Raw genomic sequence first — 20,908 nt, forward strand, 5'->3', positions numbered from 1 at the left:
GGATTAAGTTGGCTTTGATTTTATTTGTAACCTTTTTAGCTAGACAAGTAAAAAATCCCGCAGTTTAGCAAGTTGTCAATATGGCAGCCAATTAGTATTTACTAATTATGACAAAGTTTGCACAAAAAATGGTCAGATACGGTCCAAAGGGAATTTTAAAAATGCAAACAGAAATCTGTTCACATCAGAAAAATCTTACTATCTCCAAATTTAGGCACTAAACTGTCTCCCCCATCCCACTCTGTTTTCTTTTTAATGCACTCCAATATTTTCTTAGTTTCTAGAAATTTGGAAACTACTTAACTTTTTCATCATGCTCAGGTGAAGTTTCTTTCAACTGTTTAAATACTCTGACCACACAGAGATAAATTTTAAGGCTTTAAATGAGGCAGCAAGAATATTTATATCACTTGAATATCTGTTAAAAGCAAAATAATCTTTCCATTTAACGTTACCTAACGTTTTTAAGCATGTATAGGACTTCCGATGGCAAATGGGAATTCTTTACATCAAATTCTGTCAGATCTGCCTCTAGCAGAGAGGGAGGTGGTTCCTTGGGCTGCAGAGTTGGACACTCTTTCTTGATACGCAGAATCCTACAAATCAAAACACCAGAAGGTCAGGGTGGCATCTCATCTGTCTTAGCAGCCAGCTGTACACGGGCACCATAGGCTGAGTGCAATACCAAAAGCACACTATACCAAGTGACACATTATCAAACAGATAAAACAGCAGTGTTCCACTCTCCGACTGCTCCCTTCCTGCCTTCTTCAGCAAAGCTGCAGACAATGCTGCAGGCACACCCACTCCATTTCAACAAACTTCCCAGCAGAATGCAAGGCCAATGCCCAGCTGGGAGACCAAAGGATTGTGAAAAACAACAGCAATGGAAAAACACTGTGCTAGGGATTGGTTCCACACCCCCCACACACAAACAAAACAAAACACTGCCACCACACGCAACACAACAAACACACAACAGCACCCATCGCATGAATTCTCCCCTTCCCAAGAGCCCAAGTACCTTTTTGCCAAATTTAAAACTTTTGCCCGTTTCCGCATCCTTTGGCGAGGCACAGTGTTCCCAACCAGAGAGTTTGGAAGGGTTGTAACCTAGGAGGAAGTAACAAAACCAGAAACATTTACTAAAAAACATAACCTTAGCTCCAACCCTGCAAAAGATCCGACTTACCTACCAGGTCATTAGAACATGGGTAGAGTGAGGCAATAATATAAGGCTTTGAGGACTGGAATAACACTTACTTCAGGATCACTTTCTTTCTAGACATAAAGCAGAGTATATTTTGATCTTGAAAAGCAACCACTACAGTGGTAATGGATGGCAGTGAAGAAAAAGAAACCCTTAGCTACACAATTCTCACTTAGGAACACCCAACGTCAGGCTGAGAAGTAACATTTGAAGTTCCAGTATTCCTCTGGCAGTCTGATGTTAACACACCAGGGCCTGACTCATTTTTCAACTGGTGACAAACAGCACCACAGACATGCAGCCGGTCTTTTGCTTCCTTTTCACAGTAACTAAGTGCCACCTTCTGGAGAATTGCAACAACTGCAAGACCAAGAAAATAACCTCATGAATAACCAAAGTATTACTACTTTCCTCACCAAAAAAAAAAAAAGTAATAAAAAAATCTTCAATTAGTTTGGAGACTTTTTTCCTTTTTTTTTTTTTTTTTTATATGAGTAAAAGCTTGGCATTTTACCAAAAATGCATGAAGTATTTCACTCCAAACAGCAGTCTGCAATATTCTATATATCTCATTCGGGAGCAAAAGCAAAAGGCGAGGTCTAAACCCCTCCAACCCCCAACGAAACAAAAATGATTTTACCATGTGAAATTCTAGGCAGCTTTATATAAACGTGTCAGACAATATGAAAATTACGAAGTTACAAATTTCAGAAGCACAGTCCAAGAACAATGCTCAGTTTTAAAAACAGCAGTGCCTGTCATCAAGCCCAAACATCTGAATTCATCTGAGCAAAGCGCATGAGGCGGAGGGCTGCGGCAGCCCACAAGAGGAAGCGTTCCCCCACAAGCGGTGTCTGACAAAGCAAGGTTGTTTATCCCTACCTTATTTCTCTACGCATTGTTAAGCAGTGTCTGTGTGAGCAAACAGCTGGACTCGAGCAGGCTGTCCCACAGGCAGCAAGGACGCCTGCAGCCCCACTCTGCCGGTGGTCCTGATGGGGCCGCTCCAGCCCCCTCCTGCCTCGCAGGTCCCACGGGCCAGGGACCCCCCCAGACCCACACCCTGGATCTGACTCTGCAGGACGGTGGGCAGGGAGCACACATCGCAGGCAGGACTAAGTTGCCTTTTTCTTCCACCAGCCATTTGTATCTGACTACAAGCAGACAATAACCGTTTGCTACTCTGAGAAGAGTTCAGAGTCCCCATCTGTCCTGGTTCCAGTTAGGACAGAGTTAATTTTCCTCCTAGTAGCTGGTAGGGTGCTATGTTTTGGATTAGGATGAGAAGAGCGCTGATAACATGCTGATGTTTTAATTGTTGCAGAGCAGTGTTTACACCAGGCCAAGGACTTTTCGGCTTCTCGCTCTGTCCTGCCAGCGAGCAGGCTGGGGGTGCAGCAGGAGCTGGGAGGGGACAGACCCAGGACAGCTGACCCAAACTGCCCAAAGGGGTATTCCATACCATCTGATGTCATGCTAAACAATATATAGGGGTGGCTGGCCGGGGTGGGGGGCCGGCTGCTCGGGGATAGGCTGGGCATCGGTCAGCGGGTGGTGAGCAATTGCATTGTGCATCACTTGTTTCTTACACATTATTATTATTAATACTATTATCATTATCACTATTATTATTATATTCCTGTCTTAATAAACTGTCTTTATCTCAACTCACAGGCTTCACTTTCCCATTTCTCTCCCCCATCCCAGAGAGGGAGGGGGGAGGGCGAGCGAACGGCTGTGTGGTGTTTAGCTGCCAGCCGGGTTAAACCACAACACCATCTGAGTAAGATGCAGCTTTCCAAAGTCGGGCTCTCTCAATAACATTGTATGTACTAAAACTCCAAGAAGTTGCTACATAGACTTTGGCACAGATAGCATTGAGCAAGGAAGTCACCTCGACACCCAGGTCCTATCGCGTTTGGTTTTCTTACAAGCTTGCACATCTCTGCACTGACATAGCCATTCATTCCTCCTCTGGAAAGATTAGTTCTTTTGGCCATGGTGGTACTGTCGATCGGGGGAAAAAAGAATCTCACGTTCAGCACACACTAAACAGCTTCAAGGGAAGCAAGGCAGGAACATTAACCTCCTCAGTTAACTGAAAACCAGACCATCAGTGGTGAAAACCTAGGATGCCTACCAAGGCTAGCCTAGTTAGGCACAGGAAATGTCTGTTCAAACCTTCTTGTTACAAGTGAAAAAGACAAAGTGAAACTGTAAAGACAAAAAAAAAAAAAAGAGAGAACTAAGTATCAGAAAGGCAGGCATAGACTTTAAGGATTTAACCAATTGATCAGCCAGAGTCAAACTAGATCCCACGCGGGAACTGACTTCTGAGTGACAGAAAATTCAAGGAGACATTTTAGAATAATAGGGCACAAAGAACATCAGGACAGGAAACCTAGGGCACACGTAACATTCCTTGCTGCAATCTAAGGCAAAGTTCAATCACTGGATAAAGCCCTCTGGAATAGTCTGTAATTATAGTTTGAAAGTCTTATTTGCAATTCAAGAAAACAAGGGCTCATACATTGAAGTGCTTAGCGCTCTTCATAGGTAGACTGCAGAAAGATAAATCTAAGTACATGCTCCCCAAATAGACTGGCCGTCTCCTAACATGGGAAAGACAGTGTCAGCTTTGAACATAAGGACCGCACTAGAAGTTGTTATCTGAAAAGGACAATCCTGAATATAGACACTGAATATCTTGAATATAATTCTAAATATAGAAAAAGATAGGTAGATTATTATAGATAATCAACCATCAATTCCATAGAGGAGTATTCTTTGATTCACCACTATCCTTGATGTCTGAAAATATTCCTGAAGGAGGTAAGGTTTAATCAGAAAGAGAAGCCTGTGCTGTTCCGTTCGCAGTTCTGGCAAAATTCCAGGAATTCTGACACATCCCCAAAATTTCAGGGAAGTTTAATAGGTCAAAGATCCTGAGCCAGACTAAGCAAGTGAAATATTTCAAAATTTACCAGACCTCCTAAACTGGATTTTAATCTTTACGTCCCTCCAACCGTGCCAAACGTTCTTACCTTTCTCATGATCTTCCGCCCATAGAACATCACTTTGTCTCGCTTGCGAAATCTGTATTGAGGCACGTGTGGTTGAAGTTGTTCTAAAACAGAGAAGTTTCCCATCAGAAACCATGTGCAGCTTTACGTTACAGGCAGAAAGAAGACTAAGCACGAGTTGTCAGCTTTGTTACTTCCATAATAGCCACAGTTCCTGTCTGCTAAGAAGCAAACTATTGTGGCCAGCACTTCGAATTCAAACCAGCACAAGACACCTCACGATTCAGCTCCGGTTAGCCAAGCCAGCCTAGGGATGAGCTAGCTTAAGGCTCCACCTAATCACTGGGGGAGGTAAAAAGGCTCTCTAAACAGGTAGAGAGATCAGGGGACTTTAATATCACAAAAGGAAACCTCTAGTTCACTTGTCTCATTATTTTAACAGTGAAATCACAGCAGGCTTGAAATTTTTTGTAAGCTAAGTGACATTAAGACTACCATACACTAGAGAAACAGAAGTCTCCAGTGTCTTGCACAAGACAGTTATGAATTTGACATTCAGAGCTGGGTAAGTGTATCAACACAAGTTCTTTATCCTGTTAAAGCTTTTTTTCTGCAGAAGCCACTACCTTCACAGCAAGCAGTTATTGCAAATTGACCCAGAATTTACCACATAATGCTACAAAAATACTGAAGGTTACTGAGGAAAAAATACTGCGAAAACTGTTTTTCAACATTGTTGTTGAGTACTTACTAGACTGTTTCACTCTTCTGTAGATGACGATCACAACAATCCCTATCAGGAGCAAAGCAACTGCAGCTCCGATTGCAATTCCAGTCAGCTGTGGGAAGAAGTTACAGGGGAAACAAATTAATGACTTTTGTAGTTGAAAGTTATTTTATGTTTTGGAGAACACTTAGCTAGTAAGTGGCCTGAATATCAAGCACATTCATAAATATTTCAGTTTTAACTAAAACATCACATGTGCAAGAAGTTTAAATTTAAGTTATATCAGTGCTTCATAAGCTTATATGCAAAGTATTCAGCATTCTTCCCCCAAAGATCTATGAGCTGATGAGCTAAATATACATGGGATGAAATAAGAGGAATTAATTCCTGCCTCATACACAGCAACAATAAGGAAACAAAAACTCCTCTCAGTCTACTCAGACTGCAACTTCGACAAAGCAGAGTTATTGGAGCTTACAAGCAAGTGCACACTATTTATGCACACACAATCTTTCATCCAGTTGATTAAAGCTGTACATTACCATAGTAGTCTGTATTCTGTCTTCTACGAATTGAAGAATTCGCGTTCCACCTGCTGGTAACACAGCCTAGCACCAAAAGGAAAGTGAAATTAGTTTCCCACAACAGGCAAAAAGCCTCCATAAAAACATCTCAGTGTCTGCTCTGCCATACACAGTACAACTTGATTATATTTTCTAATGTCTTTCTTTCAACCATCATCCACTTTGAAACACAACACATTCAGTGGGGAGGGGCCAGTACTGGAGTTCTATATTGGTGTCAGTTCTAACCATGCTAAAACAGGGTCAAACAGTGAGGTGATAGCTTTTTTTTTTTTTTTTGATGACTATGTTACTCAGAGCAATACGGACAAGAGTGGAACTTTACGTTTTTATGAGACTAAGAAAATAAGCAATCATGTGGCAGATGAAATTCAGCTTAAACCAGGAAGATATGCACATGGGTAAAAGCTCTAACTCAGGTATACAGTCCTGGAACCTATCCTGACTGTTGTTATTCTGGGGAAAAAATGTGGAAGTTATAAAAGCTGTAAGTTTTACAGCTCAGAACTTACCTGAGCGGAGGTAAAAAGCAAACCAAACATTAGGAACAAGTAGGAAACTAAAAAGAGTATAAGAACACACCAGCCAGCAAGTCTTAAGTCTGACTCAAACCTTTCAAGTACTTGAACCTTATTTTTTGGTGCCAATTTTTGCCCTCAGTTCCAGATTTGGATGATGTCTTAATTTAGCTTTGCAACCAAAAGTAAACTGCAAGTGCACGCTGAGAGTCACCAAACCACGAGAGTCTCCCTCATCAAAGTTCATTCCGGGTTTGCAGTGCCTGACCAGCCGATGCTTGCAGATGAGATTTTATCTTCTGAGACTGCTTTAACGCAGCGTACCAACAACGTTCCCAACATCCTCGAACTACCGCTGTTATCAGTGCCGGACTGTTATTAGTGGGATGGCAGTGAAAGGTCACAATAAAAAAAAAAATGTTGAAAAGCTGTTAGCCACCAATACAGAGTGGCACAGCCCAGTGAGTTCGCAATATTAGTCATTGTGGTCACCTAGTTTGTTTCTCCTTGACAGCGTCAGGGTTACGCACTGTTCTGCTACTATCCAGGCCTGTACGAGCTCAAATAACACGGAAAACAGGAGTTGCCAACTGACAGTCACATTGCTGCTACGTGAGAAGAAACAAAGTCACGACAAACCAAAACACGCACACGCAGAGCCCTCCCATCACAGTACAGAAAGTCAGCACGGGAAAGAAAAAATTCAGACCTCCAGGAGAAACTGAGAGGTTCGTATATGGTTTATTACCAACAGCAGCGTGAACAACATTCCCCCCACAGCATGGGGAGACTTTCAAGCACTGGTGAACCTTTGGGAACAGCACGGAATGCCAACAAGCAGGATGTGACCTCACAGGCACCCGAGCCATGTAAGCAGTTCTTCATAAGAAGACAGCCCCTGGGACAGCTGTGAAATTGTTAAATCCCCAGCCCTGCACAGCCACAACATCCCACGGCTGCAGGACGCAGCCTCCGCTACCAGCACCTGCGTTCAAGGACCTCACGTAGTCCTCAGAAACCTTCAGACAACCCTCGGACACAAAACTTGTTTTGAACATCCCTGAGAAGACCGGCACTTCACGGGAAAATAAAGCGGCGATAGGCTACGAGTGTGCGTTGACGTGAAAATAATTTGTCTGCTTTTTCCCCGAGGTTTAATTCTCATTTTCTTAATGAAAACTTCACGGTAGATAAAAACACAGAGCTACGTAAGTAACGCTCACGCCCATCCAGAGTACCGAGCACAGAGCAAGCAGCTCCAGCGAGAACTTAGGAACTTTGCATTGCAATCAAAGGTAAGCAGGGAGGGAGCCGTGCCCCGCACAGGGAGGGGTGCAAAGCCTCCACCAGCGCAGAAAGCAGGACCTTAAATCCGAATTCCTCCGAACACCAGACTTCCTTGTGGCTCACGGGCACACCTGGCCGCACGCCTACGGTTTGCCTACAGATACTGGATTTTTACAAGAAAACGCCTTTTACCTGCCTACGAGCACGCCGTACGTAGCTTTGAGTTCCAACAGTGAATATTTCCTACCGCGGGCCCTGTGTGTCATTACGGGAAGGGCGACAAGTGCCCCGCCGGGCCGCGAGCTGCCGGCTTAGGATCAGGCACAGGGCACGTAGAAACCGCGCCATGCTGCCGGCGGCTGGGAAGACGGAGCCGAGAGCGAGCGGCTCGTGGGCAAAACAAATCGGAAAACGGTAAAGTACAATCCGCCGGGAGCGGGACCGATCCCGAAACGTCCCGAGGGTTAAAGCCCCCGTGAGGGAAAGCTCTTCCCAAACAGCACCGCACGGAGCGACGGTGCTCGGGCGTCGCTCCGGGTCCTGGCGACGCCGAGAGAGAAAAACGCCAAAAGCCCACAGGAGCCCCCCGTACCTCCAGGCTGCTGCTGTTGCCCTCCTCTTCGGCCATGCCTGCCGGTGCCGGGGCCCCCGAGGGACGAAGGCGAGCTCAGCGACGGGAGGGACCGCGCCCCGCCCCCCGCACTCGTTTTGGGGCAAAAAAAACCCCGAGACCGCGGGCGGGGGCCGCGCAGCGCCCACCTCCCCCAGGCCCGGGCTGCTTTTTGTGAAAGCTCCGCTTCTCCGCTACGCTCCCAAACGGAAAGCCTCGCTGCAGGCAGGCGGCAGCAGCCGGGGGGCTCGGCACCGGTACCGGCACCGCCCGGAGCCCCCGCGCGGCCCCGCGCTGCGAACGGCGCCGAACGGGGCCGAACGGGGCCGAAGCCAGGCCCGGCCCCGCCCCCTCGCCCGGCCCCGCCCCCTCGCCAGTCGCCCCCGCCCCCGCCGCTGAGGGGAGCGGCAAGCCCCGCCCACCCTGCCGGCCTCCTCGCTGCTGGTTGGCCCCCTCCAGCCCCGCGCCGAGAGCAGGCTAAGATAGGCGTCGCGGATTGGCCGGTGCCTTCCGACCAGTGGGAGCGGGCGGTGCTGCGGGGTGCGGGTTGTGTGAGGGGAGCCGAGGACTGTCGGGAGACGGCGGCGGCGGCGCCGGGAGACAGAGCCCTCAGCCCGGTGCCGCCTTCCCCCGTCCCGCCGCTTCCTGAGGGGCCGCAGGAGCCCGGCATGGGGCTGCTGGCCCAGCTGGCCCGCGGGCTGGTGCGGGGCGCCGACCGCATGTCGCCGTTCACCAGCAAGCGCGGCCCCCGGAGCCACAACAAGGGCCGCGGGGCCAAGAAGCTGGGCGTGCTGACCTCCAGCAAGAAGTTCCTCCTCGTCAAGGAGATGGTGCCGCAGTTCGTCGTCCCCGACCTGGCGGGCTTCAAGCTCAAGCCCTACGTCTCGTACCGCGCCCCCGAGGGCTCCGAGCCGCCGCTGACGGCCAAGCTGCTCTTCAGCGAGGTGGTGGCGCCCCGCATCGAGAAGGACGTGAAGGAAGGCGCCTTCGACCCCAACGACCTGCAGAAGTACGGCTTCGAGCCCACGCAGGAAGGCAAGCTCTTCCAGCTCTTCCCCAAGAACTACGTGCGCTAGGGAGCTGCTGCCGTGAGCAGTGGTGGGAGAGACTTGGCCTGCACCCGCAAATCCGGGACTGTTTCTTTCAGTGGGTATTAAAAGCCAATCCTTCCGCTTTGTCTTTCTGCAATGTGTGATTTAAATCGCGGTGGGGGAACTGGCAGCTTGTTCCCCATCAGCGAGCAGGGAAGGCGTTAGCTGGCTTGCACCGCATGTGTAGCGGCACGTGTGGGTGTCCTGCTGTCAGACAAGAGCTGATTGACCACACGCTGGTAATAGCAGGAGGGAGTTTCTCTCCAGGCTGCAGAAACAAATGTGCCTGACCTCCAGGAACGAGGGAGGGCTCCTCTGCCGCCGGGAGTGTCTGGAGCTGTGGAATGAGCCACTTCCAATTGAAGTGTCCCTGGTCAGCACTGCCACAGCTCTGCTGCAAGTTGCAAGCACAGCCAAAAGCAGAATGCTCAAATAAATTTCTCCCTAGGTAAAGGGAAATGTTCCCCTAAAACAGGGATAAGACCTCCAACAAAGCTTTACCCTAAGCTCTCTGAGCAGGAGCCGTAGCTTATATTGAATGGCACAATTATTCCAGGCTTTCCCAAGCCTTAAAACTACACTTTTGAAGTAAATCAAGATACAGTTAATCGTTACAGTGACTGTTCCTTAGCAGTGCAGGTGCTTGACCTTTGAAGATAGATGCTTAAATTTGAAATACATCTCAAGAACTGTCTTTGACATAGATTCCTGAAAGAGCAATGCCCTCCAACTCATAAAATGCAACGTATACAAGCAGCACTTAAGAGTTGTGTGGAACTGCTTATGAAGTAAAAATAGCTAAATTCTAAGTAAATTGCTGGAAATAACATGGTTTTTCCCCTGGCACTTAAGTACTGGAGTTTTTGATAAAATGGTTCTATGCAACAGATCTGTGTGGAGGCTGTAGCACTGCCCAAAGGTACTTTTTTTTTTTTTCATGAGGCTTTCCAAATACAAAGTACTGCAAAGCTTGAGTATCAGCTAATTTAATTAAAATGAAATTTTTCATGTTTGGAGAAAAGATGCATGTTACCTATGTTCTCTGTGAGCATCCAGTCTGTAATGAAGACTGACAGATAAGTCCTGAAAGTGTTTTGTAAAAACAAAACCATCAAGTCTGGATAGAGCTGTGATGACGGGGAGGGATTCTGTGTTTGCTTCCACTTGGCAGGACTGCATTCAGGGCTGAAAACCCCAAATACTTGTCTACTTGGTCTCCTGAAGAACAAGCACACCACCAATCACCCTTAAAGAAACCGAGCTGTTACATGACAGGAATGGAGGTCCTCAGGTGGGCTAACTGGCTAAAGATGGGAAACAGGAAGAGAAACTAGCTGATTTTTGTGGTGGAATGATGCCAGCGGTAGTGTTCTGCAGGAGTTTGTCCTGGAATAAGACACACAACTGAAGACAGTGAATCACTCTTCTTAGTAACAAATTCTTTTGTCTTAGATCAGTATGGATTGTAGCAACACTGGCTTTATGTTGTTTAGTGATTATAAATGTAGCAACAATCCAACCAAACTGTGAAAGGCTTTTTTAAAAAATCAAAACAACCAAGAAAGATAAATCACTTGTATTGACTTTATTTTAGAAACATCCAAAAATAGGGCGTTTTTTAACAAAAGCTCTTGTTCACAATACTAATATGAATCTTAATGTAACAGCGCTCGAGAGTTTTTTAAAATACACATTCACCTTTGAAAAAAGAGTTTCAAAGCAGTAAAATTCTTATCTACTGTACCTCGTTTTAGATGCGGCACTGTTACAGAAAGTTGTTGCTGGTGTTTCTTTCCCTCCAGGCAACTAATTCTTTAGGACTCTCAAAGAGAAACCATGCAAGCTAGAAATTACCTACCTAGTCTAAGCTTTTTTTGTTTCTAGAAGGAAATTAAAAACAGAGAAAGTGTTCCAGAAACGGTGTTTTGCTGATATTTCACAGTGAAAAAAGAAAGCTAATGGAGTAACCATGAGAAATTCTGCAGCCATTCCTGGAGGTAGTTAGGCCAATGCTGTTAAGATTTTGGTTTCTGTACTTTGAACTTAAAAAATGTCAGGAAACATTGCCTATACTTTTTGGAGGTTTTGATTTTAAAGCTGTTCACCTTTAAAAAAAACCTGTAAGATCTTGACTTTGGACCTAAATGTATGTCTCAGTAGGGAGAAAAAAAAAACAACACAACAGTTTGATGCCTACAGGGTGGGGAGGGGGTTGGTTAAGTGTGGCACTAAAACACGAGCAGGGCTCCCTACACAGGTTCTGCTAAGCCAGCTCCTGCTTAGCTTGGAGAGTGATAGAGTGAGATTGCATCCAGGTGATGGGTCTGATGTAAAGTTTGAGTGTGCAGATATACCAGAATCCTTACAAGAAAGGCCCTAATTGGAACAAAGCTTCCTGTTGCTGAGCTGCTCTCTGTCACACTAGTCAGTTTGGATTTCCTTCCATAAAAGGAATTTCTTTTTACTAAGTATCACCATAAGCACAATGCGCTGTCAGTATCTGGACTGCCTTTGAGTGTCTTCTCAAAGAACATGCTAGTTTACGGATCACACGACAAGCTACGTGCACGTCTAAGCCTCTACTCATGGACTTTTTTGAGAAATGCATGGAAACCTCTGATCGCAATGTGTGTGTTTGGCTACATGGAGGAGCACAGACGAGTTCGGTTTGTTTTGGAAGGAGGAGAACAGGCTCCAGTCGTACAAATGCAAACCAGCCTTGAAGGGATTCCAACATAACGTACAAACGGGTAGCCTCTGAGAGGAAGGCTGTGAGTGTACTACTTTGAATTAGTACATTAAGGGAAAACTGAATAAACGTGTCTGTGCTCGACCACACTTCTCAAAACAAAAATTTTCCTCAGTGCTGAAAATAAAACCATCAGGAAATAACTCCATCAGTATTGACTTCTAAAGACTCACAAACTCAACCATAAGAACTGGAAAACCCAAAAGAAATTAGGGCATAAGCTTAGATGTTACTGTCAGTGCAGAAATTTTCCTACCCTTTTCCCTTGGGACTGTCAATGCAAACTTTCAACCGTTCTTTCAGGTGGAGATCTAGTACTGGCCATCTCTGAAGGGGTGGCCAGGCTCATTTCCCACTTCCAGACGTGTAGGATATTATCATAGAAAGAACAGGTTGCTACAATGCTCATTTCTTTTGGACTGTCTGAAGAGCTGGCTGAATCATCGCTTCTGTCCAGGCTCATCCCGTTGGGTCTCTTAACTCCCGGGTCAGAGCTGCCGACTGACTCAGGGTCTCCCCCTCGGTCAGTGCCCGAACTCTCCCTTAAACCAGGCTCCCTACCCAGGTCGGGATCCCCAGACGGCTTAGGACGCGCCTCGTCTTTGAGCGGCAAGGCAGGGCCCTCGCTCTCCTCATCCAATATTACATCAAAAGTAGCTGTAGGAGACTCGTAAATTATCTTCAGGTTTCGAACCTGCAAATTCAGTCTCTCGTCTCCATCCTCTGGTCTTGCCACAAGCTCCCCCGAAGACTGGCATGTAGCAGCAGAGTCCTGGGCTGCAGACAAGGAATCCCTGGGGCAGAGTCTTGACCAGTCAGCCCCATAGGCCAAGGAATTGTGCAAGACGTAGGATGACAGGATGATACATTCCTCCATGTTCTCCGCTTTAAAAAAAATAATAATGAAATGAGCAGAAGTCAAGTTGTGAAACAGTTTGTTGCAGACTGCTTGCAAGCCATTCTAATACTGACTTTGGCACAGAATCAGAACATCCCGAGTTGGAAGGGACCCGCAAGGATCATCAAGGCCAACTCCTGGCCCACACAGGACCACCCAAAAATCGACCCTTATGTCTGAGCGCGTTGAGCTCCGACAGGCTTGGTGCTGTGACCGCCCTGGGGAGCCTGTCCCAGTGTCATACAAGAATTGTTGTCCTGCCCCACAGAACTGGTTAAGGCCTTCTTGACAAGAGTTAAGTACCCTAGGAGGAACAAGGTACTGGCTCTCCTGACAGTTCTTCAGCCACCTCTCACTAGCCTTGATTTTCCCCAGTTCAGTGAGCAGACAGAAGAGGGTTTAATGTGCGTGACGTTTAAGAGCTTCATTATTCAAAATACCTAAACAGGCTCAAGAAAGACAAGACAGATCATACAGCGATCTCCAATTAGCCACAAATATAACAGATAAGATTGGTAGACCAGGTTCTGGTTATTAATAGATTGCAGATGTGTTCTTCCCAGGTGCTTTCAGCATTTGACTCTGATATTAAGTGGACATCAAGTTCCTCCCTTCCCTATACAGAAGAAATGTCATCCTCATTTCAGAAGCTGTGGATCTGCCCAAGGCCTGAAGAAGCCCAGCAATGCAACCATTTTATGCGGATTGTATTTGTAATGTAAATGCAAACAGCTTTTTAATCACATAAATACCTTCTGATTCATGCGGAGAGCTTATTCATGCTATTCTAGATGAACCAGACTGCACAGCACTTCCTTTCTGAGGCAATAACCAATTCACCAGCAGGTCAGTAACTTCTGCTGACAGTAAAGCATCACCTGATACTCACAAGAACCTCTTTGAACCACCAAGATGAACACAAACCGGAATGGTCACGTCAACAGGTAGTGCTTTTACGCCAAGGCAAACAGGCCTTGCTCCCATGAGAAGTTATGAGAGATTTACGCATGAATAATGACAGTGCCTTGGCGCAGCCTATCATGCCAACAGTGAGCGTAGGTCTGGGAAAGCTGGAAGAGTTACTTTAAGTTGGAATAAATGTTTCAAGCTATTAACAACATCTGGATCTTTCTAGCAGGCTCAGAGCTGGAGCTTCCCCATTAACTTGGAGGCAGGAGAGGAGAGCAGCAGAGCAGTGCAAGAGCATCTCTCTTCCACTGAACACTCACCCATGCTTCCACGGCAGTCCAGGATTTTGAATCCGCTCTGCATGCAGGCTGCTAACAGCACAAAATCACAAGTTGGGTGCCACTTTAGCCTCCAAACTCCACCTTCTACATGGGTGTCTGCCAGCGGCTGCTTCATGTTCCTGGTGTCCCACAACAGCACGTGCTCGTCGTAGCTGCAGATGCATCACAAATTAACATGTGGACGAGCAGCATAGCTGATTCAGTGCAACAAGTTCAGAAGAAAATTAGGAAATATCACATGCTCTTCACCTCACTGAATTTCTAAAGAAGCCACAGCTTGGAAAGCAGTAGCGCATTCAAGGTAACCGAGGGGGATAATCACACTAGTGAAGAGCAGCTAGGAGGGATTTACCTGCCAGTAGCCAGAAGATTCTCCCGGTGGGGACTGCACTGAATGCTGCACACACCCATTGAATGTCTGCAAAAGAGCAACATACAGCAGAGGGAACAGACAATGATACATGATTTGAGAAGGGGTTCTTCCTTGAATTTAAAGGATTTGGAGTGCAATTTACTGCATCAAGGTGTCTCAAGAAAGGAGAGTAAGGTGGACTCAAATTTCAGCCCAATGAAGCGCTGTCCTGGTTCCAGTTAGGACAGAGTTAATTTTCCTCCTAGTAGCTGGTAGGGTGCTATGTTTTGGATTAGGATGAGAAAAGCGCTGATAACATGCTGATGTTTTAATTGTTGCAGAGCAGTGTTTACACCAGGCCAAGGACTTTTCGGCTTCTCGCTCTGTCCTGCCAGCGAGCAGGCTGGGGGTGCAGCAGGAGCTGGGAGGGGACAGACCCAGGACAGCTGACCCAAACTGCCCAAAGGGGTATTCCATACCATCTGACGTCATGCTAAACAATATATAGGGGTGGCTGGCCGGGGTGGGGGGCCGGCTGCTCGGGGATAGGCTGGGCATCGGTCAGCGGGTGGTGAGCAATTGCATTGTGCATCACTTGTTTCTTACACATTATTATTATTAATACTATTATCATTATCACTATTATTATTATTGTTATTATTATATTTCTGTCTTAATAAACTGTCTTTATCCCAACTCACCGGCTTCACTTTCCCGTTTCTCTCTCCCATCCCAGAGAAGGAGGGGGGAGGGTGAGCGAACGGCTGTGTGGTGTTTAGCTGCCAGCCGGGTTAAACCACAACAAGCGCCCAGGCAGAGTTCCATCTACACAGTCCAACAGCTTTTCCAAAGCAAAACTTCTACCCATACAGTCTCTTGGCATGAATATTTTCTAGTAATATTTGTAACATAAATTGCTCTTCAGAGCAGTTTTGCTGAGATTCTTCAGAAATTCAGCAAAACAACTCAATTCCCAGAAGACTTTACTCTCAACATTAATATTTCCATAATCCAGAGTGTTTTAAGGCTACATATAAAATTTCACTGGAAAGCTGTACATACTGTTTTAATCATATTCTACAAAATACATATATCACCAGAAAAAAAAAATACTTTAAATGATTGAACAGTGGAGAATTTTTTTTTAAGAAAAACTTCCACAATAATATATCCAAATTTGACACACACAAAAATCCCCAAAATAGGAGCATAAATCATGACGCTTCTTTTACAAAGAAGCCATCACCATCTTCCTGTTTGGAAGCGATTCATTGATTGTTTTGAAGGACATGGAAAGAAAGCTTCAACCTGAAGCTATCCTGATGAAAAATCTGATTTCTCTCTCCACGTCCCATAGGAGGCACAAACAAGACTCCACGGTCCTTGTTCATCTCTGCATGCATGGCTTGGGAAGGGACACGACAGCTTTGGGGTCCAGCTGCAGGCATAGCTTGTTTACCTCCTGCTGGTGAAGACGGGAGCCTCTGGACTGCACCTGGTGTCCCAGCCTTTTAGCAGGTTGTCATCTCCTCCTGCACAAAGACGAAATACAGGTACCCTAAACACCACCCAAATAACCAGAACAAGGCACAGAAGCAAAACAGTTAACACAGAGCTAATGCTTTTCGGCCCTAGGATGTCAGAGCATTTAACAGACACACCAACTATCCTTTGAGGCTCACAGTACCCTCACCAGAGAAGAGAAGAGACATGCAGTAACAATACCCTCACTTTGCTAAGCAAAAAAAAAAAAAATAGAAGCAAAAAAGACTGGACTCTAGAATCTCTCTGGCTCTCTTGCACACCCCAACACATCACCATCTTTTTTGCCAATAGCCAGCCAAAGCACATTTTAAAAAGCAAGGTTTCTCCTAATTACCCCCAATTGCTTCCCACAAGCAAGAAGATTTTTGACCCTAGCAGAGGCCCCAGCTCTTTCAAGGAGGTGTGGTGGAAGCAGCATACCCAATCCTGGACAGTAAAATCCCAAGGAACACACATCCCTAAACAAGGCGTGCCCTTAAAACACACCTTAATTGAGATTCCCAGTACTTACAAACCTGAATACACAATATCAGTGTTCCAGTAATTGAAAGCAGCAATCCAGGCCTCAAATTTGTGAGCTTCCCACTGGTTCAGGACATGCACAGAAGGTGCAGATTCATCTATGGAGAACAGATTCAGCTTCCCCTCTGAATCACTGCTGATCACTCGCAGAGGACACCCACTGCAGTTGAACACAGAGCAAACATTAGAAATTACTGAAACTGATGTCCCAGGAGGTTGCTAGAGTAAAAATTAGCAGCCAGAGTACAGACAGATAGCATGTTTGATTCAACTGAACATTAGGAGAAACTGGTACTGCAGTGGAGGGATGCATGCATTTACACAGTTATTTTCAGCTTTCCATCTTTAAATCATCTATGTTGGTGGTGGTGCCCATTCCCTGATCTCTCAGAGGGAGCAATCTACTCACGTTCATTTGAGTGCAAGAAAAACACCTTGGGTCTTTCTTTCCCCTACGTGCTTAACCTGACTTCTCATGTGCTTGATATTAAAATTAATTAATTCCATGTGAAGAGGGATTTTTCCCCTCCACACCAGATTGACAAGGACCTCTGAGAGTCTCTTCCCTCCTCTGGAGTACAAATAAGTGGCTTACTTCACTGCTATCAGAGGTATCCAAAGCGCTAGCAGATCCTGACCATTCCTGCTCTTTTCCCACGGGACACTACTGCTGCATTTTCTGGACACAACGTACTTAAAACACCAGCAAAAGTTTTGCAGATCACAGCGCACAGATTTTAGGACATTCCCTGATGTGAACTCGATACCTTCTGACTGGTTACCTGCAATTGCAAGTACTGATTTTGGTGACTCGGGGCTTCTTTCTAGTTCTACATCATACACTACTTACTGAATCATATTGAATTTCCCAAATTTCCACACAAGAGCTACGGGGTCACCCCCTAGCCCTGCTTTCCCACTAGTTCTACAGAGAGGCAAAGGCTGCACATTCAGCTTGCAGAGGGGGTTACTTGTCTCTCAACAGACAACAGTGACAGGCTTCAAAGGGGATTTTCATCATGGCAAACATCATTCATCTTGAAGGGCAGAAGCAAGAGGAAGGTGAGATGTAAAGAAGAAAGTAGAACTGGAAATTCTACTTATTCATTAAACAACACACAAAACACATGCACATAAACAGCTTTAATTAGCAAAAGCAACCGAATGCCAGCCCTTCAACATTAAGCACAGTACTGCCTGGGCCCCCCTGCTTTCCAGCCTTACACTGAAAGCACTGCCCTTTGCTTTGCACATAACTTACAGAAAACACACACCCTACCCCTTCCAGGGGACAGCTAATTCATGTTATTTAATGCAGTGATGCCATTTCTGAAATCAAATCTATGAGAGGAAGGAGCCACTTCCAAACCAAATCTCTTCTGTTTTTCATGAAACCGCAGCTAAATTTTTTACGTGGACTATTTCCTTAATCTCCCTTTTTAAGCAGAACTTCACACTGAAATGTCAACTGTTTATTAGATGGAGAAACCAAGTTGAATCCAGTGGATCGAGTTGCATCCCACTGTGGTCTTTCGTAAGAGATGTCTCTGGCTCACCTGCAGCCTTTCACCATTGCACAACCCCAGATTTGTGGTTTGATTAGGCTCTGCTCTTGTTACAGTTGCCACAGTATACTTTCTTGTTCCTTTGTTACCCTTGCTCTGGAAACAGTAACTTCTAGAGAAGGTAAAGGAATGCAGTTGGCTGCAAGAATGCCTTAAGCCCCTTCCCCAAAAAAAGACACCAGTTTCATTCAACTAAAGCCTCAGCTTATATCTGTGAACTGTCACGCACAAAAAAACCTTGACAGCAGCCTCCATTTCCCATCCTCACCATTGCTCTCGTCCCGTGGACCAGTCTAAAGACAAGGCCAGACGCTGTGCACCAAGATCGACCCTGAAGCATGGCTCCAACATGCAGCTGTTCTTCTACTGGAAAGAAAAGGAAGGGGTTAAGACTGAGAAGACAGCAAGTACATAACATGTGTGCTGCCTGCACGTACGGTGGGTGTCTGCCAGAGACAGAGAAGTACATTAGGGTCCCACACAACGGAAGAGATGAAATGTCCCGAAGCAATGTACAATTGCTCATCACTAGCTAAAAGACAAACATTATGCATACACAGCACGCCCACCCCTTTGCTTTCCACATCCCACCAAATCCCCCTTAAATTTTCCTTCCTCTTGGTGAGCGATCAAGTTCAGAACTGATTATCTGGCTGCTGAATTCCCTTACAGACTGGTTTTCCCTTTCTTCACCCTGTGGAAATGGCTCTCTCAATTAGTCCCTTTTCCCAGCAACTCAGAAAAACCCTTCTCCAAAACTCTTCCCAGCTTTTAACAACGTTGCACCTTCTGCTTTCCCTGCTGGAGAGTAAAGATGGACTAACTGGTAACAGTTTCCAAGTCCTGCTGTTGCTCTCCCCATGCCTTCACCTCCCACACCCTGCATGTGGTAGAGCCCGGCCAGTCTTTCTTGGTGCCATGAACAAGTTTGTGGCATTTATGAGAAACATTAGCAGAAGACAAAAGAAACATTAATAAACAAACAACAACAGCAACAAAACTAAGGCCACTGAGAAAGCCCTGAAAGCCATATACCTTCCCTGCAAAGTCCCTGAGCACTGCTAATAAATCTAGAGCCGTATTAAATCTGAGTTAAAAACAGGTTCAGCATCAGCAGGCGTTACAGCCACCTACCTCGCTTCCAGTCAGGTGGCAGAACTCCACGGCCCCTGTTGAGTTTGCAATGCCAACCATGGGATGTTCTGCAACTGGAACATGGCACCTAAAAGATCCAATAGTTCAACAAGTCTTGAGTGTACATCTGTCTTGAGTTTAAGCAAGATAGCAGAGTCATAATATTTATCCCAGGATGCAGAAAGTGGTACTTGATCAAAAAATTTCATGAAGAAAACCTGCGGCTCAAAGTTCCCACAAGCCTGTACCAGGGGGAAAATATTATACATATGGGGGAAATCTAAGATATATCATTATATAGACAAACGACGTCCAAAGTCTCTGACAAGCTGCTCATAAGCAATCCAAATAATTTAACAAAGAAACGAGCAGAGTCTTTGCTCACTGAAGTGAACTGCTTCCCTCCGAGAAGCCAGGGACAGTTTAACTAATAAACGTGAACTTTGCTGCCATGCCAATGGCCAGAAAGGGACCCCACAGCAGCAGACCCCACTGTGGTCGCCAGCTGCTGCGAGCTCCAAAGCCTTGCCGGGCCAGCCTTACCACTTGATATCTAGGATGGCGGCGGTGTCTATCCTTTGGATTTCGGTCAGCGGGATGTAAGGCTGCTCCTCGTTGTAGTGGTACAGGTAGAGGCGCCCTGTCCGGTCGCAGGCCTCGTTGCTTCCTCTGGAATCACTCTACGCCAAGAGTTAGGAAGAAAGAACCGTGCTTAGCGGCACCTCTACCTCCTCCACACCTCCGCGCACCAGGACCGGGACCGCTGGTAGGAAGAGCACGGCACAGGGCTCCCCTTTTGAAGCCCCCTCCTGAGGACCGCGCAGCGCCGCCGGGCCCCCGCTCCCCACACGGCGCCCGCTCCCCGCGGCCCCCCGAGCCCGAGCGGGGCCCGGCTGAGGCGGGTGCCCCCCCCCCCCCCCGGCGGGCTCACCGCGGCGGGCGGGCGGAGGTGGTAGGTGCCGCAGGCCAGGATGCTGTGCCAGCCCTCCACCGGGCACCACTCCACGGCGTCGGCGCTGAACTCCGTGTCCACCACCTGCAGCGTCCTCGTCCGGCACGGCGCCGCCATCTCAGGCCGCCCGCATGCTGCGCCCGGCCGGCCCCGGCGCCGGGGCGGGGCGGGGCGGATCCGCCGCCCGTCTGCTTCCCGGTCAGCGGGGCGGGACCGGCCCCGGGAGGGGAGCCCCGGGCCCCGCCGCCCTCCGAGGAGCGCCGAGAGCGGCCCCGGGCTCCTTCTGCGCCCGCGGGGCTCCCAGCACGGCGCGGCCCTTGGCAGGGCTCTCGTCCCTAACGCCGAGGGGAAGCCGGCGCTACCCCGCTTCGTCCTCTCGGCCGCTCCAGCGCCCCTGAAAACCTCCCTCTTCTCCCCTTTGCCCATCTGTGCTCGGACGTTCCTCAGCTGCTGCAGGCCCCGGCTGGATCCCGTTGTCCTCTGAGCCTCTCCCCTGTCCCTACGGTCCTGAGACACGCGTGAGGCCCACACGGCCGCACACCACCCCGCTGGGTTCTTCGCCCAACAGATGTCCCTGTGGGCCCGTTCCACCAGCCAAACGGCTCGCTCCCAAAGCACTCGGCTCATCCTGCGGTGCTTCCCCAAAAGTAATACTTTTATTGATGCCAGGTTTTGTCTGTCTACCAGTCAGCCTCATACGGTCTTTCCCAGTTCTTCACTCAGCCTCTAGTATTGCTATTACCCTGAAGAACCTTGTGAGCAGATGTTATCACCTTCCTGATTCATTACTTTTTCACAATTATTTTCTAATATATTGAGCATACAACTATTGGCTTCAGAAAGAAAAAAAGTCCCTTTAACTCTTTCTTTCCTGTCTTTTAACCCACTGTT

The 20,908-nt window shown here is 47.1% G+C and overlaps 3 protein-coding genes across 3 annotated transcripts in view; 1 reads left to right on the plus strand and 2 right to left on the minus strand.

Annotated features, from left to right (window-relative positions):
* PNPLA7 (patatin like domain 7, lysophospholipase) overlaps positions 1 to 8,392 on the minus strand; it is a 126,516-nt gene extending 118,124 nt beyond the window's left edge. Inside the window, exons 1-6 of the mRNA XM_080561496.1 lie at positions 7,942 to 8,392; positions 5,503 to 5,568; positions 4,985 to 5,072; positions 4,255 to 4,337; positions 1,025 to 1,113; positions 456 to 596 (exon numbers count right to left, since the gene is read on the minus strand). Of these exons, the coding sequence (XP_080417622.1) occupies positions 456 to 596; positions 1,025 to 1,113; positions 4,255 to 4,337; positions 4,985 to 5,072; positions 5,503 to 5,568; positions 7,942 to 7,977 (503 nt within the window). The 5' untranslated portion in view covers positions 7,978 to 8,392. The remainder of the gene's footprint in view (positions 1 to 455; positions 597 to 1,024; positions 1,114 to 4,254; positions 4,338 to 4,984; positions 5,073 to 5,502; positions 5,569 to 7,941) is intronic.
* An 80-nt stretch (positions 8,393 to 8,472) lies between these two features.
* Positions 8,473 to 9,134, plus strand: MRPL41 (mitochondrial ribosomal protein L41). Its single transcript, XM_080561518.1, has one exon. The coding sequence runs from the start codon at positions 8,628 to 8,630 to the stop codon at positions 9,033 to 9,035; it is 408 nt and encodes a 135-aa protein (XP_080417644.1). The 5' UTR covers positions 8,473 to 8,627; the 3' UTR covers positions 9,036 to 9,134.
* A 1,484-nt stretch (positions 9,135 to 10,618) lies between these two features.
* On the minus strand, positions 10,619 to 20,199 carry DPH7 (diphthamide biosynthesis 7). Its single transcript, XM_080561513.1, has 9 exons — positions 19,997 to 20,199; positions 19,609 to 19,745; positions 19,066 to 19,153; positions 18,200 to 18,294; positions 16,360 to 16,526; positions 15,759 to 15,831; positions 14,300 to 14,365; positions 13,927 to 14,099; positions 10,619 to 12,684 (listed from the first exon to the last, which is right to left on the minus strand). The coding sequence occupies exons 1-9, from the start codon at positions 20,132 to 20,134 to the stop codon at positions 12,074 to 12,076; spliced, it is 1,548 nt and encodes a 515-aa protein (XP_080417639.1). The 5' UTR covers positions 20,135 to 20,199; the 3' UTR covers positions 10,619 to 12,073.
* Between the last annotated feature and the right edge of the window lie 709 nt (positions 20,200 to 20,908).

Source organism: Anser brachyrhynchus, assembly GCF_964034855.1.
Source record: "Anser brachyrhynchus genome assembly, chromosome: 19".
Classification (NCBI taxonomy): domain Eukaryota; kingdom Metazoa; phylum Chordata; class Aves; order Anseriformes; family Anatidae; genus Anser; species Anser brachyrhynchus.